Source organism: Pristiophorus japonicus, chromosome 16, assembly GCF_044704955.1.
Source record: "Pristiophorus japonicus isolate sPriJap1 chromosome 16, sPriJap1.hap1, whole genome shotgun sequence".
NCBI classification, from domain to species: domain Eukaryota; kingdom Metazoa; phylum Chordata; class Chondrichthyes; family Pristiophoridae; genus Pristiophorus; species Pristiophorus japonicus.
Genome location: NC_091992.1, coordinates 8,335,982 through 8,363,090, shown reverse-complemented (window position 1 = coordinate 8,363,090; position 27,109 = coordinate 8,335,982). Strand labels below are relative to the sequence as shown.

At 48.6% G+C, this 27,109-nt stretch overlaps 1 protein-coding gene across 2 annotated transcripts in view; it reads left to right on the top strand.

Annotated features, from left to right (window-relative positions):
- Window positions 1-27,109, top strand: part of gdpd1 (glycerophosphodiester phosphodiesterase domain containing 1) — a 56,002-nt gene that overhangs the window by 15,142 nt on the left and 13,751 nt on the right. For both annotated transcript variants that reach the window (XM_070856953.1, XM_070856954.1), the window contains exons 2-7: window positions 436-478; window positions 18,086-18,221; window positions 20,829-20,874; window positions 22,239-22,360; window positions 23,917-24,006; window positions 26,442-26,575. In XM_070856953.1, the coding sequence (XP_070713054.1) occupies window positions 436-478; window positions 18,086-18,221; window positions 20,829-20,874; window positions 22,239-22,360; window positions 23,917-24,006; window positions 26,442-26,575 (571 nt within the window). The remainder of the gene's footprint in view (window positions 1-435; window positions 479-18,085; window positions 18,222-20,828; window positions 20,875-22,238; window positions 22,361-23,916; window positions 24,007-26,441; window positions 26,576-27,109) is intronic.

The following is a 27,109-nucleotide window of genomic DNA, read 5'->3' as shown; positions in this document are numbered from 1 at the left end:
GGACACATGGGATAACTCCCCTACTCTTCTTCAAAATAGTGTCGTGGGATCTTCTACGGTCCACCTGAGAGAGCAGATGGGGCATCTGTTTAACGTCTCAACCGAAAGGCAGCACCTCCAACAGTGCAGCACTGCACTGGAGTGTCAGCCCAGATTATGTGCTCTAGTCTCTGGAGTGAGGCTTGAATCTGACTCTAAGGCGAGAATGCTGCCCACCGAGTCACCTGTGGTTCTGATTTTAAAACCTTTCATATTTTGGTTTTGAAGGGCAGGCGGGGTGGGGGGGTGCTCATTTGATGGGAAGGACGTGCTTGTGCTGAATTGAGCCGCTGGGCCGTATCAATCTGCCCACGAGTGCTGGCAGAACTACTCCTCGTAAGCGAGATAACCCTCGGCTCTGAGTGTTGAGAGTGTCTCTGTTTTCCCTCTTGACAGGTGCGGGAGAGAAGCTGGAGAATACAATGGCAGCCTTCAAACAGTAAGTAGCACCAAGTCCGTGTGGATCCTCCATTCTGTGACTTGAATACAATGCGTAACGGGATACTGAAGTGCCTTCAGTCTAACATCTGGTGCTCGGGAGTTTAGTTACAGGTTTTCGCCGGCGTGAGAGGGGCAGAGAAATGAATCCGACCAGCTCTGTTGATGGAACCGATCTGTTTTTAACTCTTGGGGGTTTACGTTCTATTTTTGGCACTGCCTCGAAATGTCTTTTACTTCTCTCTGCCATTCCTTGCCCATCTTTTCCCCCCAACTCCCCACCAGCACAGATTTTCTCCCTTCCTTTCCTGTCGGCTTTGGGTTCAAGAAAGACTTGCATTTATCATCACCATCATAGGCGGTCCCTCAAACGAGGATGACTTGCTTCCACAAGAGTTCACAGATGGTTCAATGAAGGACCCGATGTTCCAGTCCTGAACTCCAATCGAAGGGGGTGGAAGATGCCTGTGCGTGGATTGTTTTAACGTGTGGTGACCGTTGCACACCAGCCCCCACACGGGCTTGACGGAGCTAGGTCTTTATCCAGTGGCAAGGGTTGAACCAGGACGACTGGAGACCTGCTCTGCTGCACGGACCTAGTGCGCGCACACATCGCAGTGTGGGCTGGCCCGTGCTGCCCCTGGGCCCTCACCTCTTCTGGGCCCCGTACCCTCATTCACCACACCTCCGCCATGATCTCTCGCCACTCCTCCGCCACAAACATTCGCCGCACCTCCGCCACGATCTCTCACCGCTCCTCCGTCACAATCCAGTGCAGCAATACTGAAGTACTTTAAGAGGATGTGGACATCATATAGTGCCTTTCACGACCACCAGACGTCCCAAAGCGCTTTGCAGCCAATGAATGTGTGAGCCAAGCCGGTGAGTATTGGTTTGCTTATCCAACGTGGATGGCATTGCAACTGGGCATTCGGGGAACTAAAGTGCCTTCCGTCAGGGCTTGTCGCCCATTGATCAGCAGCTGATTGGTTTCTCCCCCTCTCCCTAATCCATCCCAGCCTCTGTTCATAGCCATGTTGTTGAGGGATATTGATGCCCCAACTGTTGCCTCCTTTAACCGGGTCATGTTTATGATAAAAGCATTTCTATAGCCCCTTTCACGACCTCAGGACGTCCCAAAGTGCTTTACAGCCAATGAAGTAACTTTTTGAAGTGTAGTCACTGTTGTAATGTGGGAAATGCGGCAGCCAATTTGTGCACAGCAAGCTCCCACAAACAGCAATGAGCTAAATGACCAGATAATCTCTCTCAGTTGATTGGCCAGGGCACACACAAACATAGAAACATAGAAAATAGGTGCAGGAGTAGGCCATTCGGCCCTTCGAGCCTGCACTACCATTCAATATGATCATGGCTGATCATGCAACCTCAGTACCCCATTCCTGCTTTCTCTCCATACCCCATGATCCCATTAGCCGTAAGGGTCACATCTAACTCCCTTTCGAATATATTTAACGAACTGGCCTCAACAACTTTCTGTGGTAGAGAATAACTCCCCTGCTCTTCTTCGAAATAGCGCCATGGGATCTTTTATGTCCACCTGAGAAAGCAGACAGGGCCTCGGTTTAACGTCTCATCCAAATGACAGCACCTGCGGCAGTGCAGCACTCCCTCAGCACTGCACTGCAGTATCTGCTTGGATTTTGTGCTCAAATCTCTGGAGTGGGACTTGAACCCACAACCTTCTGACTCTGAAGGGTGACGGCTACCCACTGAGCCAATAGTGAACTCACGATAGCTAAATATTGGGAAGACTGAAGCCACTGTCTTTGGTCCCCGCCACAAACTCCACTCGCTGACCACTGTTTCCATCTCTGGCAACTGTCCGAAGCGGAGCCAGACCGTTGGCAGCCTTGGTGTTGTGTTTGACCCCAGGATGAGCTTCTGACCTCTCACCCACTCCGTCACCAAGACAACATATTTCCACCTCCATAACATCGCCCGACACCAACCCTGCCTCAGCACATCGGCCATTAAAGCCCTCATCCATATCTTGGTTACCTCTAGATTTGACTATTCCAACGCACTCCTGGCCAGCCTCCCATCTTCCACCCGACATGAACTTCTGCTCAACCAAAACTCGGATGCCCGTGTCCTAACTCGCACCAAGTCCCGTTCATCCATCACCCCTGTGCTCGCTGACCCTCATCGGTTCCTGATCCGACAACGCCTCGATTTTAAAATCCTCATTCTTGTTTTCAACTCCCTCCATGGCCCCTCGCCCCTCCCTTTCTCTGTAACCTCCTCCTGCCCCATAACCCTCTCAGATCTCTGCGCTCCCCCAATTCTTGCCTCGTGCGCATTCCTGAATTTAATCGCTCAACCATTGGCGGCCATGCCTTCAGCTGCCTCAGCCCTAAGTTATGGAATTCTCTCCCTAAACCTCTCAACCTTTCGCTCCTCCTTTTAAGATGCTCCTTAAAACCTACCTCTTTGACCAAGCATTTGGTGTTCTGTCTCCTCTTTGTCTCGATGTCAAAAATATTCTTCATTGATAACGCTCCTGTGAAGCGCCTGTAAACATTTGGCGACATTAAAGGCGCTATATAAATGCAAGTTGTTGGAGGGATTGTTCTGCAGCTGTGTAGCATGAATGGAGGCTACCGTGAGCGAGAGCCTAAGCCGTCGGCCGAAAGTGAACTGTTGAAAATAATGAGTAATTAGCAGATAGAATGCAGCTCGGAAATGAAATGTTGCGCTTGTCACAATCATTGAGTGATGCAGCACAGAAGGAGGCCATTCGGCCCATCGTGCCTGTGCCGGCAAATGTCCGAACACCCCAATAGACAACTAGGAAGCTTGCTCATCCACGAGCTACTTACTTACATTTATACAGCCATTGACGTGGTAAATGACCTGAGGGGTCTCCCAGGAGGAGGAATGGACACCGAGCACTGACAGGACAATTTGGGCTTCAAAAGTTGTGGAAAAAAGTAACAAGTGGAGGGTTATGGGAGAGTGTTCCCGGGAGCAAAGTCAAAGCGGTTGCAGGCTCGCCCCCCCCTTCCCCCCCCCCCCCCCTCACCCGGCCATGATGAGCGGAGGGAAAGAATGGTGCTCAGCAAGCTAGAATTGGAGCAGCAAGGAGCGTTGAGCGTGGCCTGGGGCGGTGGGGCAAGGCGGAGGAGGGGTCTGTGAATGAATGTCTTCGTCTTCGATATACTGGGGGGGGGGGGGGGGAGTCAGTGACTGCAGGAGCGATTGTGGTGAAGGACAGGAGTTGGAGCCATGTATGGTGGATCACAGCAGCCTGGTACGATCGGGCGTTGAGTCTGGAGGTGACCAAATTGACCAGTATTTTTGAAGATGGGAACATGTGGAATTACTCAACAAAATTGGTTATGTTAGGTTTCTCTCTTACTTTCCTTTCCTCTTTCCAATCAGTGTGGTATGTCATGGGAAGAGAGTGAGTTATCTAACAACAACAACTTGTATTTATATAGCACCTTTGGCATAGTGAAAGTTCCCAAGGCACTTCACAGGAGTATTATCAATAAAAAATATTTTTGACACCGAGGCAAAGAGGAGACAGAACACCAAAAGCTGGGTCAAAGAGATAGGTTTTAAGGAGCGTCTTAAAGGAGGAAAGAGAGGCAGAAAGGTTTAGGGAGGGAGTTCCGGAGCTTGGGGCCCAGGCAACAGAAGGCACTGCCACCGATGGTTGAGCGATTATAATCAGGGATACTCAGGAGCGCAGAATTAGAGGAGCGCAGACATCTCGGGGGCCGGGGGGGGGGGGGGGGGGGTGTTGTGGGGCTGGAGGAGATTACAGAGATAGGGAGGGGCGAGGCCATGGAGGGGATTTGAAAATAAAGATGAGAATTTTGAAATTGAGGCGTTGCTTAACCAGAAGCCAATGGTAGGGTCAGCGAGCACAGGGGGTGATGGGTGAGCGGGATGGTGCGACCGAGTTTTGGATCATCTCTAGTTTACGTGGGGTAAAATGTAGGAGGCCAACTGGGAGTGTGTTGGAATAGTCGAGTCCAGAAAGGGCAAGGAGCATTGTGAGGTATCCATGAGGATCACAGTGGGGACCTGCCGAGGGCTTGATCCGCCAATCCCATACGTATCGTGGTGCCGCGCAGTTTTTTATTTGTGTGAGCATCGGCGGCAAGGCCAGCATTTATTGCCCATCCCTAATTGCCCTCGTGTGACTCGCAGGGCCATTTCAGAGGGCAGTTAAGAGTCAACCACATCGCTGTGGGTCTGGAGTCACCTATAGGCCCAGACCGGGTAAGGACGGCAGATTTCCTTCCCTAAAGGGACATTCGTGAACCAGATGGGTTTTTAACAACAATCCGGTAGTTTCGTGATCACATTACTGACACTAACTTTTTAATTCCAGATTTATTTAATTAACTGAATTTAAATTCCCCAGCTGCTGTGGTGGGATTTGAGCTCGCGCCTCTGGATCATTAATCCAGGCCTCTGGGTTACTGGTCCAGTGGCATAACCACTATACTACCGTTCCCACATGACCACCTGACTGTTTTCAAAAACCATATCTTCCTCTCCACCCTCTTTCCTTCCTGTGTTGTGACTGAAACTTGGACCCAACAATGGTGGCCCTTAGCCAAATCCAGCTCCTGAGTTCTCCACTCAATTCTCCGCCCTTTCAGACCAATCCGCGGGATTGGGGGAGGAGAGAAACCGGGCCAAGGATCGGGACATTTGAAGTGAGCACCCAGGAGTGAAGGGGTTAACACGTCAGTGTACTGCCGCGATGACTCAGCTGGTGGTGTTTCCCAGTAAAAGCGTGTGAAATCTTAGTCAAGTGCCTCCGTGTCTGTGAATGCCCTGTCCTCTCAAAACTGCCAGATCCTAATCTTTAAAGTGACACATGAATTAGGTCCATTTATTGAAAGTAAGTGAAATTGGAGTCTGAGAACATTCTGACTTCAGATGTCCTGAATGGTCCCTGAATCGCGTGGAGTGTCACTTCTTCCCACCCCCAGGGATTGGCTTGAAGAGCAGAATAGTTTGGAGTAGGGTTCAGTCGCTGGACTTGGTCAGTCGTGATGTTTGCATACAGTGGAGGGAGGGAGGAATAGAGGGACCCACCCAACCCTCCCCATGAGCAGTATTGTTCTACGTTTTATTGCTGTTTAATTTATAATATTTGTTGCAATCTTGTATCCAGGTGTACAAAGAGCTTCAATCTGTCGGTGCACTTGAAAAGTTTTTTTGGGAGTGTGCCCCCACCTTTAATCAGGGGGCACTTGATTATTTGTTTTACAACAAAAATAGTTGTAGGTGCACTTTATTGGAAAATGTTACTAAGAATTAATTGTACAGAACAGGAGGAGATTGAATATATTTAAGGTGGAGATAGACAGATTTTTGAACGATAAGGGAGTCAAGGGTTATGGGGAACGGGCAGGGAAGTGGAGTTGAGACCAAGATCAGATCAGCCATGATCTTATTGAATGGCGGAGCAGGCTCGAGGGGCCAAATGGCCCACTCCTGCTCCTATTCCTTATGTTCTTAAGGGGGCCATTTGGCCCATTGTGTTTATGCTGGCACTTTGAAAGAGCTCTCCAATTACTCCCACTCCCCACTGCCCTTTCCCTACAGCTCCTACAATTTTTATTTTCCTTTTTAATTATTTATCAAATTCCCTTTTGAAAGTTACTATTGAATCTGCTTCTGCCACCCTTTCAGGCAGCATTCCCGATCATCATAAAAAATTCACATCTTCCCCCTGGTTCTTTTACCAATCTATCTCAAATCTGTGCCCTCTGGTTGCTGACTGTCCTGCCACTGGAAACCGTTTCTCCTTATCTACTCTGTCAAAACCACTCATCATTTTGAACACCTCGATTCTCTTTGGAGCAGAGAAGACTCAGAGGAAATTTGATCGAGGCGTTTAAAATCAAGAAGGGTTTAGATGAGTAAATCGGGACAGGGTGCTCCTAATGGCTGAAGGGTCGACAACCAGAGGGCGCAGATTTAAGGCGATTGGCAAAAGAACCAGAGGCGACACGATGAAAAACTATTTTACGCAGCGAGTGGCTAGGATTTGGAACGCACTGCCTGATAGGGCGGCGGATTCCGATTCAGCAGTAGCCTTCAAACAGAAATTGGATAAATACTTGATGGTAAAATTGTAGGAATATGGGGACAGAGTGGGGGAGTGGGACTAATTGCAGTGCGCTTCGAAAATCCCAGCGCAGTTTCGATGGGCCGAATGGCCTCCTTCTGTGCTGTATTTTTCTATGATTCTATTAAATCTCTCCTTGCCATTCTTTGCTCCAAGGAGAACAATTCCAGCTTCTCCAGTCACTGCACGTAACTGAAATGCCGCGTCCCTGGTACCGTTCTGGTCAATCTCTCTAAGGCCCTGACATCCTTCCTAAAGTGTGGTGCCCAGAACGGGACACACTACCTCCAGCCGAGGCCGAACCAGGAATTTATAAAGGTTTAGCACAACTTCCCTGCTTTTGTACTCTCTTCCTCTGAAGCCGAAGATTCTGTGTGTTTTTTTTTAAAAACGGCCTCCTCAACTTAACCTCCAGTTTGAAATATTTGTGTATGAGAAAAGGTGTGCTTCAAAAACTAAATCCAGGGCCCCCTATGAGCCTAGACTCTCCCTTTGGGAGTTCCTGCTGCCTTATCAGAAAGAAAGACTTGCATTTATATAGTGCCTTTCACAGCCACCAGACGTCCCAAAGCGCTTTACAGTCAATGAAGTACTTTTGAAGTGTCGTCACTGTTGCAATGTAGGAAACTCAGAATTGTGCACAGCAAGCTCCCACAATCAGCTATGTAATAATGACCAGATAATCTGTTTTAGTGATGTTAATTGAGGGATAATCATAGGCAGTCCCTCAAAATCGAGGAAGACTTGCTTCCACTCTAAAAGTGAGTTCTCAGGTGACTGAACAGTCCAATACGGGAATTACAGTCTCTGTCACAGGTGGGGCAGGCAGTGGGTGGGGAGTCTGGTTTGCCGCACGTTCCTTCCGCTGCCTGCGCTTGATTTCTGCATGCTCTCGGCGATGAGACTCGAGGAGCTCAGCGCCCTCCCGGATGCACTTCCTCCACTTAGGGCGGTCTTTGGCCAGGGACTCCCAGGTGTCAGTGGGCATGTTGCATTTTATCAGGGAGGCTTTGAGGGTGTCCTTATAACGTTTCCTCTGCCCACCTTTGGCTCGTTTGCTGTGGACGAGCTTTGGGAGTCTTGTGTCTGGCATGCGAACAATGTGGCCTGCTCAGCGGAGCTCATCGTGTGGTCAGTGCTTCAATGCTGGGGATGTTGGCCTGGTTGAGGATGCTAATGTTGGTGCGTCTGTCCTCCCAGGGGATTTGTAGGATCTTGTGGAGACATCATTGGTGGTATTTTTCCAGCGCCTTGAGGTGTCCACTGTACATGGTCCACGTCTCTGAGCCATACAGGAGGGCGGGTATTACTACGGCCCTGGAGACCATGAGCTTGGTGACAGTTTGAGGGCCTGGTCTTCAAACGCTCTTTTCCTCAGGCGGCCGAAGGCTGCACTGGCGCACTGGAAGCGGTGTTGGATCTCGTCGTCAATGCCTGCTCTTGTTGATAGGAGGCTCCCGAGATAAGGAAAGTGGTCCACATTGTCCAGGGCCGCGCCGGTGATCTTGATGTCTGGGGGGCAGTGCTGTGCGGCGACCTTCACGGTTGACAGTGTCAAAGGCCTTTGTAAGGTCGAAGAAGACCATGTATAAGGGCTGGCGCTGCTCCCTGCATTTTTCCTGCAGCTGTCGCGCTGCAAAAATCATGTCCTTAAAAACAGATTAGCTGCTCATTTATCTCATTGCTGTTTTGGGGATCTTGATGTGCACAAGTCACCTGCTCTGCTTCGAAATAGTGCCGTGGGATCTTTTACGTCCACCTAAGAGAGCAGACGGGGCCTCGGTTTAATGTCTCCCCTGAAAGGCGGCACCTCGACAGTGCAGCGCTCCCTCAGCACCGCACTGGAGTGTCAGCCTCGATTTTTTGTGTTCAAGTCCCTGGAGTGGTACTTGAACCTACGACCTTCCGACTCCAAGGCGAGAGTGCTGCCCACCGAGCCACAGCCAGCGGTGTTGGCTTATTTATATTTTATGTGAACCTACCGCGAGCCAACACTACCCAAAAAATAGTCAACCTCGGGCCAAGAGTGAAGCATTGAACTGGTCACCTGATGCGTGTGTGAACTCTGACCTCCGTTGCTACCACAAACGCTTGGTCTCCTTGAACGAAGTTGTAAGTTACCATGGAGATTTGGCACTTCCTTCTCTCTCCTTCCCCCACCCACCCCTTGACAATAAAACCTTTCAATTACAAATGTGAATGGGAATTTTTTTGTAAGACGGGCCTCGTAGGTTTGCATGGTAACGAGACGGCCTCTTTTTTTTCTTTCTTGCAAAGGATTACCTTCGAAATCTTAACTTGGTGCTGGAGAAGGAGCTTAATGTTTGATTCTCGGGTAATTCCAGTCCAGTTAGTCCCTGTTTTTAATTTCACTCTTTTTAATTGTTCGTCCAATTCCGGAATCAATTATAAAGCGCTTTTTAAAATAAAAAACGACTGTGTCAAGACTTCATCAAATGTTTTGTAAAATCCAAAAGCCCCCTTTGTTTACAAAACCGAACTTGCTTTTCACAGCCTCCGAATGTCACAAAGTGCTTCACAAGCCAATGAAATCCTTTTAACAGTGCCGTCACTGTTGCAATGTAGGCAAAATCAGTAGGCGACTTGTGCACAGCAAGCTCCCAGAAACAGCAGTGAGATAAATGAGCAGCTAATCTGTTTTTAATGATGTTGGGTGATGGGCCAAGCTGCGAGGAGAACTCTTCAACAAAAAAAAACAGTACCATGGGATCTTTAACGTCTCATCCGAATGACAGCACTTCCCACAGTGTATAAGAACATAACATAAGAAATAGGAGCAGGGAAGTGGAGCTGAGTCCATGATCAGATCAGCCGTAATCTTATTGAATGGCAGAGCAGGCTCGAGGGGCCATTTGACCCCTCAAGCCTGCTCCACCATTCAATAAGATTATAGCTGATCTGATCATGAACTTAGCTCCACTTCCCTGCCCACTCCCCATAACCCTTTACTGCCTTATCGCTCAAAGATCTGTCTATTTCCACCTTAAATATATTCAATGCCCCAGCTTCACAGCTCTCTGGGGCAGAGAATTCACAGATTTACAACCATCGGAGTGAAGAAATTCCTCCTCATCTCAGTTTTAAATGGGTGGCCCCTTTATTCTAAGACTATGTCCCCTAGTTTTAGTTTCCCCTATGAGTGGAAATATCCTCTCTGCATCCACCTTGTCGAGCCCCCTCGTTATCATCGTTTCAATAAGGTCACCTCTCATTCTTCTGAACTTCAATGAGCATAGATTGTATCATCATCAGAGGCAGTCCCTCAGAATCGAGGAAGACTTGCTTCCACTCTAAAATTGAGTTCTTAGGTGGCTGAACAGTCCAATACGAGAACCACTGTCCCACCTGTGACGGGGACTGTCGTTGAGGGAAGGGGTGGGTGGGACTGGTTTTCTGCACGCTCTTTCCGCTGTCTGTGCTTGTTTTCTGCATGCTCTCGGCGATGAGACTCGAGGTGCTCAACACCCTCCCGGGCGCACTTCCTCCACTTAGGGCAGTCTTTGGCCAGGGATTCCCAGATGTCAGTGGGGATGTTGCATTTTATCAAGGAGGCTTTCAGGGTGCCCTTGAAACGTTTCCTCTGCCCACCGTGGGCTCATTTGCCGTGAAGGAGTTCCGATTGTATAGGATGTGCATGGCCCCCTCGATCATCTGCGTCGTCTTTGGAGTGGGACTTGAACCCACGACCTTCTGACTGTGAGATGACAGTGCTGCCCACCGAGCCTTGCTGACTCTGTAAGGCATCCAGTCTACGCTTGCCTCACTTTCAGTCGTTACACTGTGGGTAAACCGATGCCTCACGATTGGTTTTCAGATTTCCCTCGGCAACATCAGACCTCCAATACCTCAGGGGCAGTAGTTGTTGGTCAGGGTCGGGTTGGGTGGCGGTAAAGAGAATTCAAAGAAGAAATGATATTTTCTCTCTGCGTCTCCCGTCTTGGAAGACTGTCATGTCTGTAACCGCTATGTAACACCACTGCAATACTGTATATACATCAGAAATGCACACCTTGACCACGGGGTGATCTTGTGGGAGATACTCCTTACCTGGTCATCCGGGTATATAAAGGGAGGTCCCACGCAGGGTCATCACTTCTTGGTCCTGTGAATAAAGGTTCAGGTCACAGAGTGACCTTGTCCACAGAGTGTGCCTCGTGTGGATTTTGTGCTATTGAGTAAGGACATTACAAAGACCGATTTAGAAAATACCCGAGCCAAAGTTCCGGTCTCCATTTGTCGAATTGGTTTGGAACTGGAGGCACAGGTCTGATTAAATGTAGCTGGTTGAGAGCGGGGCTCTGATGGCTGATTGGCAACGCTCACCCAAAACCTGGATTAAACATTAAAGCACCTTCGACGAGGTTGCTGAGCCACTTTCAGTGAAGCGCCTTAAATCTGGAGGAATGTGTGGCAGAGGATCAATCGGCCGCATGATCGGATTAGACACCGAATCAAACCCAACACAGCAAGCATTGACAATGGTGGGTTTATTGGGAGCTAATAGTGTTTCTCTCTTGTTTGCTAAGCGTTATCCCACCCACCTCTGTGTGTCAACCGTGGCTTGAGTGGGCAGCACTTAGCGGGCCACATTGTCCGCATACTCGATACCCAAAACAAGCGCTCTACTCAGAACTCCGACACAGCAAGCGAGTCCCAGGTGGGCAGAGGAAACGCTTCAAGGACACCCTCAAAGCCTCCTTGAAAAAATGCAACATCCCCACCGACACCTGGGAGTCCCTGGCCCAAGACCACCCAAAGTGGAGAGAGAAGCATCCGGGAAGGCGCCAAACACCTTGAATCTCTTCACCGGGAGCACGCAGAAACCAAGGTGCCACGTAATATTGGTGCCTCTCTCCTTATTTGTATTCTGTTTTAGTGAGTGTTTGCAGAGGATGTGACAAATATGATGAGATTCTGGATTGTATCCTTCATTTGCTCAAAAACCTATTCAGCAACAGCAGTTACATCTCACCTTTAACGTAGCAAAATGTCCCCAAGGCGCTTCGCAGAAGCGTTATCAAACACAATTTACACCGAGGCACATATGGGATATTGGTACAGGCGAGAAAGCAGCGTCTTACAGGAGGAGAGCGAGCTGGAGAGATTCAAGGAGGAAATTGCAGCACTTTGGGCCGAGGCAATTGGAGACCTGGCCACCAATGGTGGAATGATCAAAATGGCCTCCTTCAGTGTGTCAGCTGTGGCGCAGTGGGCAGCACACTCGCCTCCGAGTCTGAAGGTTGTGGGTTCAAGACCTACTCCAGGGACTGGAGCACATAAATCTAGGCTGACACTCCCAGTGCAGTGCTGAGGGAGTTCCGCACTGTCGGAGGTGCCGTCTTTCGGATGAGACGTTAAACCGAAGCCCCGCCTACCTCTCAGGTGGACGTAAATGATCCCATGGGCACTATTTTGAAGAAGAGCAGGGGGGTTATCCTCGGTGTCCTGGGGCCAGTATTTATCCCTCAATCAACATAACGAAACAGATTATCTGGTCATTACCACATTGCTGTTTTTGGGAGCTTGCTGTGCGCAAGTTGGCTGCCAAGTTTCCCCACATTACAACAGTGACTACACTTCAAAAAGTACTTCATTGGCTGTAAAGCACTTTAAGACATCCGGTGGCTGTGAAAGGCGCTATATAAATGCAAGTATTTTTCTTTTTAAGATTCTATGGGGTCTAGATATGAAAAACTCCCGCTGGATGTAGTTTTCAATTTGTAAAAAGAAGTGATTTAGAAGATTATGTCGGCGAAACAAACCTCTGCTTCTCTTTGCCCTCCCTCCTCCCCCACCCCAACTGGCTGTATCAGACTCTGAAGGTGCCAAGTTAAATTGCTGGTCCATGAGTGAACTTGTGTTACAGGTCCCACCAAAATTGGTATCCGTGATCTTGATCTATGAAGGGGTGAAAAATCAGTCAGGGGTAGGAGAGGTTCTGTTACTAGTTTGGCATTTTGCCTTCATTATTCTCTCAGATACAGCAACTCTGGTCACTGCTGTAAGTGGCCTGAGTATCTTTAAGTTCAGGAGTGCACCCAGACATTCCAATATCAATCTATAAAGATGGGCGGGAAAGCGAATTGTGAGGAGGACACAAGAAATCTGCAAAGGGATACAGACAGGCTAAGTGAGTGGGCAAACATTTGGCAGATGGAGTATAATGTGGGAAAGTGTGAGGTTATCCACTTTGGCAGGAAAAATAAAAAAGCTAATTATTATTTAAATGGAGAGAGATTCCAAAATGCTGCAGTACAGCGGGACCTGGGGGTCCTTGTGCATGAAAGACAAAAAGTTAGTATGCAGGTACAGCAAGTGATCAGGAAAGCAAATGGAACATTGGTTTTTATTGCAAGGGGGATAGAGTATAAAAGCAGAAAAGTCCTGCTACAACTGTACAGGGTATTGGTGAGGCCACATCTGGAGTACTGTGTGCAGTTTTGGTCTCCTTATTTAAGGAAGGATATACCTGCATTGGAGGCAGTTCAGAGAAGGTTCACTAGGTTGATTCCGGAGATGAAGGGGTTGACTTATGAAGAAAGGTTGAGCAGGTTGGAGTTTAGAAGAATGAGCTGATCTTATTGAAACATATAAGATACTGAGGGGGCTCGACAAGGTAGATGCAGAGAGGATATTTCCACTGGTGGGGGAAATCTAGAACTAGGGGGCATAGTTTAAGAATAAGGGGTTGCCCATTTAAAACTGAAATGAGGAGCAATTTCTTCTGAGGTTCGTGAATCTTTGGAATTCTCTACCCCAGAGAGCTGCGGAGGCTGAGTCATTGAATATATTTAAGGTGGAGATAGATAGATTTTTGAACAATAAGGGAGTGAAGGGTTATGGGGAGCGGGCAGGGAAGTGGAGTTGAGGCCAAGATCAGATCAGCCATGATCTTATTAAATGGCGGAGCAGGCTCGAGGGGCCAAATGATCTACTCCTGCTCCTATTTCTTATGTTCTTATATGATCCGAACTGGATATTCAGGTCTTTCACATGTTGCCCTCCCCACAAGTCCCCCTCCAATCTTTTCAAAGGTGGGTGAAGGAAACACTTGGTAAGGTGAGACCAGATATAAATAGTTTAGTTGCTTTATTTCATCATATGATTGGGCTCACTTAATTCAATCCATATAACCGATCTTTGCATAGTAATACAAAATAATGACCACGATACACCTTCCTGTCAGCTGTGGCTCAGTGGGCAGCACCCTTGCCTCTGAGCCAGAAGGTTGTGGATTCACTTGAGCACAATGAAATCTAGCCTGACACTCCAGTGCAGTGCTGAGGGAGTGCTGCACTGTCGGAAGTGCCGTCTTTCAGATGAGACCTTAAAACCAAGACTCTGTCTGCTCTCTCAGGCGGACGTAAAAGACCCCATGGCACTATTTCAAAGAAAAGCAGGAGAGTTATTCCCGGTGTCCCCGCCAATATTTATCCCTCAATCAACGTAACAAAAAACAGATTGTCTGGTCATTATCACATGGCTGTGTGTTTGAGCTTGCTGTGCGCAAATTGGCTGCCGCGTTTCCCACATTACAACAGTGACCATACTTCCAAAAGTACTTCATTGGCTGTAAAGCGCTTTTAGACATCCGGTGGTCGTGAAAGGCGCTCTATAAATGCAAGTCTTTCTTTCCTGCATCAGTGGGTCACCTTGCTTGACTTAACCGAAGTAACTTTTAACCAGCCTCCTACATCTGTTTAATAAGTGTCAGTGAGTGTTTCTATCCCGGTCTTAATTCCCTGTGTTCACAACCAGAGGAGAAGGGCTATCCTAGACAACCTGTGCCAAGTTCCCAGGGCTAGGGACCTCCCACAACACAGTGAGTGTGAGGAGTTTTAGCGATTGCTGAAAGCGGCTAAGGTTTACAGTTTGTTGGGGGGTGGGCAGTTTTATTGCTTAGCTGATTGGCATTTTAACCACTTTTATTTGTGCTCGTTAAAAAAATAGCAACTTGTGTGAATGCACTTTGTTTTTAAAACCCAACATTTTTGGCAGCTGGTAATTATCCTGCCATTCACACCCTATCTGGACTCATCTTTTGTTTCCTAACTTGTGCCATTACCATCTCAAATCGGCCCATCATCCCTTTTGTGTCTCTAATCGCTTGTGCCTTCCACCTTATCACAGACCTTCCCTTTTGTTTTTTCCTGCCCCCTGCACTTCCTGAAGAATTTGTTACATTTCGAACTTTTCTGCCAGTTCTGACGAAGGGTCATCGGCCTGAAACGTTAACGCTTTCTCTCCACAGATGCTGCCTGACCCCCTGAGATTTCCAGCATTTTCTGTTTTTATTTTATTTGTGACCATTGTTTTTCCATATCCTCTCTGTGGGGAAAAACAATGGTCACAAAAGTCCCCAGAAGTGATGTTTCCTGATCCTGATCGTATTCCAGTGACTTTCCAGCCCCCCCACACCCCCCACACCTTACTGGCAGTGTGCGCAGGTTGACTTTGGGAAAGGACAGCATCGAGCTCCCTTGTGACTGCCCCCAGCACCTCGCCGTGGACAGGAGACCTTGCGGCTCACTCGGGAAGTGCCTCTTGTGTTGAGGTACTGGAGGGATGGGAAGCTGTCCTGTAGGATGAGTCACCACAGGGGGAGAAATTTGGACCGGAATGTAGGAACAAATTACGGGTTAGCCCAGCTGTATAATTAACATAATGTCATAATCACTGGTTTGGTTTATCAAAACAAGAGAAGAGAATTGAAGAAACTCGCAAACTCAAATATATCTTAAATTTTACTCTGCTATTGAGCATCAATGTAGACATTATTGGAGAACAGTGAGATGCTCATTCCCTTTTTTTATTCACCTTACACGTCAGTTATAAGAAGAACATAAGAAATAGGAGCAGGAGTCGGCCATTCAGCCCCTTGAGCCTGCTCCGCCATTCAATAAGATCATGGCTGATCTTCGACCTCAACTCCACTTTCCTGCCCGATCTCCCTATCCCTTGATTTCCCCGAGAGTCCAAAAATCTAGCGATCTCGGCCTTGAATATACTCAACGACTGAGCATCCACAGCCCTCTGGGGCAGAGAATTCCAAAGATTCACCACCCTCTGAGTGAAGAAATTCCTCCTCATCTCAGTCTTAAATGGCCGACCCCTTATTCTGAGACTGACCCCTAGTTCTGGACTCTCCAGCTCTGGGAAACAACCTCTCAGTTATCTACCCTGTCAATCCCCCTCAGAATCTTATGTTTCACCTCTCATTCTTCTAAACTCCAGAGAGTATAGGCCCAATCTACTCAATCTCTCCTCACAAGAAACTTTAACGTAGCAAGGCAGTTCTGCTGAACTTTTATAGATTGTTGGTTAGGCCCCAGCGGGAGTATTGTGTCCAATTCTGGGCACCGCACTTTAGGAAGGATGTCAAGGCCTTGGAGAGGGTGCAGAGGAGATTTCCTGGAATAATACCAGGGATGAGAAATTTCAGTTATATGGCGAGATTTAGAGAAGCTGGGATTGTTCTCCTTCGAGCAGAGATGATTTAAGGGGAGAGTTAATTCGAGGTGTTGAAAATGATGAAGGGTTTTGATAGAGTAGATCAGGAGAAACTGTTTCCAGTGGCAGGGGGGTTGGTATCCGGGGAGGGGCACAGATTTAAAACAGTTGACAAAAGAACCAGAAGGGAGGTGAGGACAATTGTTTTTACGCAGCAAGTTGTTACTATTAAGTCAATGATGTACTTATGAATGACTCCACAAGGCAATATGTCGTACTCAAACTGTAGTGACCTTGGTCCTTTATGCCAAACTCCAGAGTGAGGCACAAGCATGGTGTTACAGCCTTTTGTACTGGGCCCTGCCACCAGGGCAGGAAACCCCCGGTCTCCACCAGTTGCACCCTCTAGTGGTGCCAGCATATTATATACACAGTGTAAACCTTATTGATAGTACATCAGGTAAACATATCTCCATCTTATGCAACTACACAGAGAGTACATCCACAGTCAGCATATACAACAGTTACCATCTGGAACGTGCTGCCTGAAAGGGCGGTGGAAGCAGATTGAATCCTAATTTTCAAAAGGGAATTGGATCACTTCTTGAAAAGGAAAGATTTGCAGGGCTATGAGGAAAGAGCAGGGGGAGTGGGACTATTTGGAGAGCTCTTTCACAGAGCCAGTACAGGCACAATGTGCCAAATGGCCTCCTGCTGTGCTGTTAGATGCTATGATTCTATATACTCCATTTAGAAATCCTTTTTTGGGAGCACTCCTTTCTCTCTCCTCTTTCTCCCCTCCCCCCCCCCCCCCCCCCCCCCCCAACAGTAATGTAATGTAGGGAATCACAACAGACAGTTTGCACACTGCACGGTCCCACAAAACGGTACTGACCCGATAATCAGTTTTAGTAATGTTGATTGAGGGATAAATATTAGCCGGGACACCGGGGATACCCCCCTGCTCTTCTTCGAAACAGTGCCATGGGATCTTTTATGTCCACCTGAGAGAGCAGACGGGGCCTCGGTTTAACGTCTCATCCAAAAGACGGCATCTCCGACAGTGCAGCGCTCCCTCAACACTGCACTGTAGGTGTGGTGTATGTAGCACACAAATCACTGACTCCACACGGTCTGGTGTAAGTCTAACTGCTGTGACCTTCGTCCTTTATTGTTCAGCTCCAGAGTGCCTCCCAGGTGTGGTGGTCAGCCTTTTATAGCACCTGTTACAGGTACTACCAGGGTTTCCCACCGCAGCGCCCTCTGTGGTGTGGCATAGTACTTACAATACATTTAAGGTACTGGGACGATACACACACATTACATAACAGTAGGCGTGTCAGCCTGGATTTTTGTGTTCTAGTCTCTGGAGTGGAACTTGAACCCACGACCTTCTGACCCGGGCGAGAGTGCTGCCGACTGAGCCACAGCTGACACTTACGAAGGGAGTTTATTTTTAATCCTAAAGGTGGTCTATTGATGCAGATTGTCAATGACGTCAGTGGGAAGCAGAGTCGGGACTCACTCACTGACCGGTTTAAAAAGAGAAGGGATAAAATACAATCCACATAAATAAATTAGTGATTCAAGGCAGTTACCTGAAGGCTGTAATCTGAGCTGTGGATTCAGATAACACTGGTCTCTGTCCTCCATGTTTGGTTACTACAACAATCTGTATTTATATAGAGCCTTTAAATAGACTAAAACGTCTCAAGGCGTTTCAGAGGAGCGTCGTCAGACACAAATTTACACCGAATCACATAAGCTTCTTACAGCCCAGTTCAGCACGTGAGTAGTGATGGGGATTACCTGCATATCAACCGGCGGAATATTGGGCAAATATGTGGGACGTGAATCAGGATGAAAGCAACGGACTGAGATCAGTGAAGCTTTGTAGGAAGCTCGGATTGGAAAATCTGTTGGCCATTTCTTTAATGCATTAAAATAAAATCTGTGTGTGTAACTCCTTCCTTGGTACTGGTAAGTTAACTGACCTTTACCCTTTAACCCTTTCAGTGCCGTGCAGTTGGGAACGGACATGCTGGAGCTCGACTGTCACATGACCAAAGATGAACAAGTGGTTGTGTCACATGATGAAAACTTAAAGCGAGCCACCGGGATGAATGTGAATATAGCCGATATAAACTTCACAGTAAGCGGTAAACTTTTTCTACAAGTTATTTTAAGGAGCGGTGGCATTTCCATGTCACTGTGTGCCTTGTGGTACAGAACGATGATGCACCATGCCAACGTCTTTCGAACGTACTGCACATTGTTAGTTGGTGAACAAGGCAAACATTTTGTGCACAGCAAGATTTCAGGAACTAGTGAGATGACAGAGCAGCGTTAGCTGAGGAAGGAATGGTTAGCAGCGCACTGGGAGAACTTTCTCTTCCTCTTTGAACAGCAGCACGGGATCTTTCACACAGTGCGGCGCTCCCCGAGTCCTGCCCCTCCGACAGTGCGGCGCTCCCTTAATACTGCACTGGGAGTCTCGGCCTGGATTACGTGCTCATGTTCTGGTGTGGGATTGAATCTGTGACCTTCTGATTCCAAAACGAATACTAAACTGAGGCAGGGACTGTGCTGTTTGTCCAGTTCTCTGATCCTCTTGTGCAACAAGTAAAACAAACCTGAGAAAGGTGCCAAGTAGCTCCAGATAGAATTCCAGCCTCTAATAACAAGCTGACCTACATTACAACAGTGACTACCCTTTCCCAGAACTTCATTGGCTGTCAATCGCTTTGGGGAGTCCTGAGGTCGTTTATGCAAGGCGCTCTGATAACTACAAGTTCTCGCTTCTCTGTTGTGTAATATTTAATCACCAAACCGCAGTTCATTGAGTAAAGATCAGGATTAAGAGCTCAATATCTGGAAGGAGTGAGCATATTGTGGGTCATGCAGAGAGCAAATGGCCACAGATTTAGAGCTGCAAATGTTGAGAGAGGGGTTGTGAGCTGGGTCGAGTGGTTGAGGCCACTGGGTGCTAAAGCAGGAAGTCAGTAGTCGGGTCAGTGTTCTCGATGTTTGAGACCAAATCGAATGGGCCGAAGGGCTGCCTTCATCCCAGCCCATCTTGTGGACATAATTCCCGGCGTAGGTAAACGGCAGCTGAAATTCCTGCAACCACATTCAATTTTTGTTGGATAACATGCGCGCCATTCCTGTCCACTATCGGCTTACCGCGTGGCTCGATGGGTAGCCCACCCGCCTCTGAGTCCGAAGGTTTGAGCTCCCCTCCAGGACTTGAGCTCATAACCCAGGGCTGATTGTAGTAGCGGTGCAGTACTGGGGGAGGGAACATAACATAAGAAATAGGAGCAGGAGTCTGCCCTACGGCCCCTCGAGCCTGCTTCGCCATTCAATAAGATCATGGCCGATCATTGACCTCAACTCCACTTTTCCGCCTGATCTCCATATCCCTTGATTCCCCTCAACTCCAAAAATCCATCTATCTCAGCCTTGAATATATTCAGAGACTCAGCATCCACAGCCCTCTGGGGCAAAGAATTCCAAAGATTCACAACCCTCTGATTGAAGAAATTCCTCCTCATCTCAGTCTTAAATGGCCGACCCCTTATCCTGAGACTGTGCCCCCTAGCTCTAGACACTCCAGCCAGGGGGAAACAGCCTCTTGGCATCTACCCTGTCAATCCCCCTCAGAATCTTGTATGTTTCAATGAGATCACCTCTCATTGTTATAAACTCCAGGGAGTATAGGCCCATTCTACACAATCTCTCATCCCGGGAATCAATCTTGTGAACCCTCGTTGCACCGCCTCCAAGGCAAGTACAGGTATATCCTTCCTTAAATAAGTAGACCAAAACTACGTTGTCAGAGTTGGTTTCAGATGAGAAGTTGAACTGAGGCGCCTTTTGTTCGTTTGGAGCAAGAAAAGAAAGACTTGCATATATATTTCGACTTTCAGGATGTCTCAAAGCACTATATAGCCAAAGAAGTGCTACCTGTAATGGGGAGACTGTAGAATTGCCACATCTGGTTGGACTGTATTCCAGGAGGTTTCATCACATGACCTCCCACCCCACTTCTGCCGTTGGTTGCCTGAGGCGCCATCCCTTGTGGCAATTAGTCAATGATGGTAGCTGCAATACCCAGAATCCTCTGAGCTTCAGGAACTGCTCTATTCATTGGGTGGTTTTATTGATTAGATGCACTAGGGCTGCATTGTCTCCTAGAGCGTGTTGTGTCGCCTGGGTTATGAAATAATAGAAATTTAAGGCACAGGAGATCATTTGGCCCATCATGTCTGCGCTGGCTGAAAAAGAGCCAGCCTAATCCCATTTCCAGCTCTTGGTCCGTAGCCCTGCAGGTTATGGCACTTCAGGTGCACATCCAAATGTAACTAGGATTTCTTCCTCTACCACCTTTTCAGGCAATGAGTTCCAGACCCCCACCACCCTCTGGGTCAAAGATTTCTCCTCAACTCCCCTGTAAACTTCTACCAATTACTTTAAATCTATGCTCTCTGGTTGTTGACCTCTCTGCTAAGGGAAACAGGTCCGCCCCATCCACTCTATCTAGGCCCCTCCATTTTATACACCTCAATAAGGTCTTCCTTCAGCCTAATTTGTTCCAAAGAAAACAACCCCAGCCTATCTGATCTTTCCTGTAATGTGGTGACCAGGACTGCATGCGGTACTCCAGCTGTGGCCTAACTAGTGTTTTATACAGTTCAAGCATAACCTCTTGCAATCCGTGTACTAATGTGATTTGTTCTTCTTCCCCCACCCCTCTCAGGAGCTCCCGACCTACCAACACAGGCTGCACGTGTCCTTTCAGAAAGGTAAGATCTGGTTTGTGTACCGGGCTAAAAACACAAAACGCTGGAAACACTCAGCAGGTCGGGCAGCTTCTGTGGACAGAGCGAAACAGAGTTAACGTTTCAGGTTGACGACCCTTCGTCAGAACTGGAAAATGTTAGGTTTTACGCAAGTACAGAGGCAGGGGTAAGCGGGAATGGAGGAAAGAACAAAAGGGGAAGGTCTGTGATAGGGTGGAAGGCAGGAGAGATTGAATGACAAAAGGGATGATGGTGCGAGGCGAAAGGAGATGGTAATGGGACAAGTAAAGAAACAAAAGATGAGTCTCGATGAGGTGTAAATGGGAACGGCAGAATCATCAACAGCCACCATGTGAAAAAATAGGGGCAGAGGTTACGGTCTGAAATTGTTGAACTCGATGTTGAGTCCCGAAGGCTGTAAAGTGCCTAAACGAAAGATGAGGTGCTGTTCCTCGAGCTTACGTTGGAGCTTCATTGGAACAGTACAGGGGGACTGAGGACAGAGAGGTCAGAGTGGGAGTGGGAGCGGAGAATTAAAGTGACAGGCGATCATAAAGCTCGGGGTCACGCTTACGGACTGAACGGAGGTGTTCTGCAAAGCGGTCACCCAGTCTGCGTTTGGTCTCCCCAATGTAGAGGAGCGAATACAGTATACTAAATTACAAGATGTACAAGTAAATTGCTGTTTCACCTGGAAGGAGTGTTTGGGGCCCTGGACAGTGAGATGGGAGGGGGGGGAAAGGGCAGGTGTTGCATTTCCTGCGTGGGGAGGGGGTGTTGGTGGGGGCCCTGCCTGTGTGTGTGTGTGTGTGTGTGTCTGCGGACTACTGTCGGTCCGTCGGTTAAATCTGTTGCTGATCACTCGCCCTTTTGCTTTAGGTCACCCAAAACTCGGCTGCCCGTGTCCTAATTCGTACCAAGTCCCGCTCACCCATCACCCCTGTGCTCGCTGACCTACATTTGCTCCTGGTTAAACAACGTCTCAATTTCAAAATTCTCATCCTTATTTTCAACTCCCTCCATGGCCCCGCCCCGCCCTATTTCTGTAATCCATTTCAACATCACAACCCCACGAGATGTCTGCGCTCCTCTAATTCTGCCCTCTTGAGCATCCCTGATTATAATCGCTCCACCATCAGTGGCCATACCTTCAACTACCTGGGCCTAAACCTCTCCGCCTCACTACCTCTCTCTCCTCCTTTAAGACGCTCCTTAAAACCTATCTTTTGGTCACCTGCGCTAATTTTTTCTTGTGTGGCTCGGTGTCAAATTACCTGTTTTGTTTTGTAACACTGCTGTGAAGCACCTTGGGACGTTTTACTACGTTAAAGGCGCTATATAAATACAAATTGTTGTTGTTGTTGTAGATTGCTTCTGTGAGGGAGATTACAACCAGCGCATTCCACTGCTGAGGGAGGTATTCGAAGCCTTTCCGGGAACGGCCATCAACATCGACATTAAGGTCAACAACAGTACCCTCATTTCAAAGGTACCAAACCGAGAAAAACAAACCCTTTTTAAAAAAAAATTATTAAAGCAATAAAATCTGAAAATGCTGGAAACACGCAGCAGGTCGGGCAGCATCTGTGGAGAGAGAATCAGAGTTAACGTTTCAGCTCGATGACCTTTCGTCAGAATTATTCCTGATGAAATCATCCAGTTCAGATGAAAGGTCGCCGACCCGAAACTTTTCTCTCCACAGATGCTGCCTGACCCGCTGAGTATTTCCAGCATAGAATTCTATCCTACGTAAACTAGAGGTGACCCAAAACTCGGCTGCCTGTGTCCTAACTCGCACCAGGTCCCGCTCACCCACCACCCCTGTGCTCGCTGACTTACATTGGCTCCCAGTTAAGCAACGCCTCGATTTTCAAAATTCTCATCCTTGTTTTCAAATCCCTCCATGGCCTCGCCCCTCCCTATCTCTGTAATCTCCCCCAGCCCCACAACCCCCCGAGATGTCTGCGCTCCTCTAATTCTGCCGTACTGAGTATCCCTGATTATAATCACTCCACCATCGGTGGCCGTGCCTTCTGTTGCCTGGGCCCCAAGCTCCGGAACTCCCTGTCCAAACCTCTCCACCTCTCTTTTGGTCACCTGCGCTAATTTCTACTTGTACAGCTTGGTGTCAAATTTTATTATCTCACAATACTCCTTTGAAGCGCCTTGGGATGTTTCACTACAGTAAAGGCACTATATAAATACAAGTTGTTGTTGTTGTTGTAGAATCTTGCCACACTGGAGGAGGCCATTTGGCTTTTCTGAAAGAACCGTCCCATTTACTCCCCAGCGTTGTCCCCATAACCCTGCTTCTGTTTTTATTTCAAGGTGAGGGTGGGAGATGAGGATAAAATGCTTCACGCAGCGAGTTGTGGTGATCTGGAAATACGGACTGGGCGCGCGGTGCGGAGGGGAACATTTCCAGGCATCGCCTGCCTCGTATCGACTGCTTAATACGTCGGGAGAACATCTCGATGTCGCAAACTACCTGGTAGCCCCAAAGTAGAGGGTTGTGGCTCAGTGGGTAGCACCCTCACCTCCGAGTCAGAAGGTCGTGGGTTCAAGTCCCACTCCAGAGACTTCAGCACAAAAGTCTCGGCTGATGCTTCCAGTGCAGTACTGAGGGAGTGCTGCACTGTTGGAGGTGCCATCTTTCGAATGAGATGTTCAACCGAGGCCCCGTCTGCGCTCTCGGGTGGATGTAAAAGATTCCACGGCCTTCTTATTTCTAAGAGGGGCAGAGGAGTTATCTCTGGTGTCCTGGGCCAATATTTATATCTCACTCAACATAACAAAAAACGCTTATCTGGGTCATTATCACATTGCTGTTTGTGGGAGCTTGCTGTGTGCAAATTGGCTGCCGCCTTTCCCACATTACAACAGTGACTACACTCCAAAAAGTACTTCATTGGCTGTAAAGCACTCTGAGACGGGTGGCTGTGAAAGGCGCTATGTAAATGCTTTCTTTTTGTGCGCTTAGACTGGCTGATGTGTCTGGCTAATTCAATATCCCACCGGGTTTGGTGTGTGTGTGTTGTCCGGCAGGTATCGGATTTGGTGCAAGAGTTTAATCGGCAGGACCTCACCGTCTGGGGCAACGCCAGTCAAGATATCGTGAAGAAATGTTACAAAACGGTGAGCCTCGCTGCCGCTGCACTTGTGTCCCGCAGGCCTGAGTCCCGTTATTTGGGAGGCTGGGATTGGGATATCCGCGGGGAAGTTTTAGCCTCGGGCGTCCCAAGGATTACTCGGTCGCCGCTCGCTTCTGGTTTCCTTCCCGTGCCGTCAGCTCGAGGTCTGTTGTCCAGTGCCACGGGCCCGGAGCCAGACTCTGCCCGCAGTGGGTGAGGGCACATCCTCATCGAATCGGAGGCATTTGCAGCACACAAGGAGGCCATTCGGCCCATCGTGTCCACGCCGGCTGACACAGCTATCCAGCCTAATCCCACTTCCCAGCTCTTGGTCCATAGCCCTGTAGGTTATGGCACTTCAAGTGCACATCCAAATACTTTTTCTGGTTAAGCAAACACCTCAACTTCAAAATTCGCATCATTTTCAAATCCCCCCCCCCCCCCTCTAATCTCCTCCAGTCCCACAGCTCCCCCGAGATGTCTGCACTCCTCTAATTCTGCCCTCTTCAGCATCCCTGATTATAACCACTCAACCATTGGTGGCCGTGCCTTCTGTTGCCTGGGCCCCAAGCTCTGGAACTCCCTGTCTCAACCTCTCCGCCTTTCTTTTCTCCTTCAAGACGCTCCTTAAAACATACCTCTTTGACCAAGCTGCGCTAACTTCTACTTATGCAGCTCAAATTTTTTATCTCCTAATACTCCTGTGAAGCGGCTTGGGACGTTTGACTACGTTAAATATAATGAGGGTTTCAGATCCCCACCACCCTCTGGGTCAAAGATTTCTCCTCAACTCCCCTCTAAACCTCCCCCCAATTACTTTAAATCTATGCTTTCTGGTTGCTGACCCCTCTGCTAAGGGAAATAGGTCCTTCCTATCCATTCTATCTAGGCCCCTCATAATTTTATACACCTCAATAAGGTCTCCTCTCAGCCTCCTCCTGTTCCAAAGAAAACAACCCCAGCCTATCCAATCTTTCCTCATCGCTAAAATTCTCCACTCCCGGCAACATCCTGGTAAATCTCCTCTGTACCCTCTCTGGTGCAATCGCATCCTTCCTGTAATGTGGTGACCAGAACTGCACACAGTACTCCAGCTGTGGCCTAACCTGTATGTTATACAGTTCAAGCATAACCCCCCCCTGGTCTTGTATTCCCTAAACGCTGAGGAAAGTGTCCAGGACGAGTTGAGGCGTGTGGGATCCTGCCTCGGAGGCATTAGCAATAGGTTGCACAGTGTACACTGCACTGCCTTGGGGAAAGTGGAGGCTGAAAGATTAATGGGAAGAGGTGGGAGCTGGAGGAGGCCATTCAGCCCCTCGAGCCTGCTCCGCCATTCAGTAAGATCATGGCTGACCTGAACCTCAACTCCATCTACCTGCCTCGCCTCCATTTCCCTCGATACCCTTTGCTAACCATTTCAATTGGCCCCCAGCATCCACAGACTTTCGGAGGAGAGGATTCCACATTCCCACTACCCTTTGTGTAAAGTGGTAATTCCTGATTCACTCCTGGCTGGCCGAGCTCTTAACCTTTAAAGTTTTGTTAAACTTTGTGTTCTGGATCTCCCCCACAGAGGAAATAAATGACTCTCTCTCTCCGAGCAGCGTGGGTAAAGGCTGCAGCCGTTACAATGAGTGCTCAGACAGTCTGGCCGTCAGACAGGAACACATGGTCCTTTCTGCTTCACTACCCCTCTGTGTACACGTGTCGTTGGGTTTTCACACATCAATGTAAGGTCAGGATTCCACAATCTCACGTGTGGGTTACCAGAGACACACGTGAGTGATGCAAGGTGCTCAGTTGGTATCACTCTCACCTCCGAGTCCGAAGGTCATGGGGTCAACATAAGAAACATGGCTGATCTTCGACCTCAACTTCACTTTCCCACCCGATCCCCATAACCCTCGATCCCCTTAGTATCCAAAAATCTATAGATCTCGGTCTTGAATTTACTCAATGACTGAGCTTTCACAGTCCTCTGGGGTAAAACATTAGAAAAAGATTCATAGGCCCCAATCTCGGACTAGAATGTATAATCTAGGCTGACAATTCCAGTGTTCTGAAGGAGTGCTGTGCAGTTGGAGGGGTGTCGTCCTTTAGTGAGAAATTAAGCCAAGGCTCTGGGTGGATATCGAAGAACCCCGGCACTGTTGGAAGAGCGTGGAGTTCTCCTGGTATCCTGGCCTTTATTTCCGCCCCTAAACGCCACCACCGAGAGCCAATTAACCGGCCTTTCAAGTCATTGCTATTTTTGTGCAGTAATGACTGCTGGGTTTGTTTGCAAAACAGTAACTGCACAGCCCAGTGGCTCGCGGCATGTGAAGCGATTGGGGATGTTTGAGAGATGTGATGTTTACCTGCAAGTTCCTTAGCCTGCCGCCAGTGTCCTGGCATGTGTGGCCCGCGTGTGACGTGCTTTGCTCTTGTTCCGTTTGACAGAATCCATGCATCCCGATCCTGTTCAGCCTGCATCGAGTGCTACTCCTGCTGGGGCTGTTTTACACAGGCCTCCTGCCATTCTTCCCTCTGCGGGAGCAGTTCCTGGAGATTCCTATGCCCTCAATCATCCTGAAGTAAGTTAAAGGCTTTCAACTCTCTGAACGGGGGCCGTGAACCATCTCCTAACCATCGCACATCCCCCGCCCCCCCCCCCCCCCGGCTCAGAGGTTGAAAAGGAAGGTGTGCTGGGGTGGGGGCATTGTATGGAGTGCACCTTACTGCCTAGTCCAGTACCAATATACTGGATTTGCCATGGGCTGTCCCATTGGCCGGATTGGCAATGCCATGACATTCCCATTGGCTGGATGGTTTGCCATGGCCGTCCCATTGGCTGGATTGGTTTGCCTTGGCCGTCCCATTGGCTGGATTGCTTTGCCATGGCTGTCCCATTGGATGGATTGCTTTGCCATGGCTGTCCCATTGGCTGGATTGCTTTGCCATGGCCGTCCCATTGGCTGGATTGGTTTGCCATGGCCGTCCCATTGGCTGGATTGGTTTGCCATGGCCGCCCCATTGGCTGGATTGGTTTGCCATGGCCGTCCCATTGGCTGGATTGGTTTGCCATGGCCATCCCATTGGCTGGATTGGTTTGCCATGTGCCGTCCCAT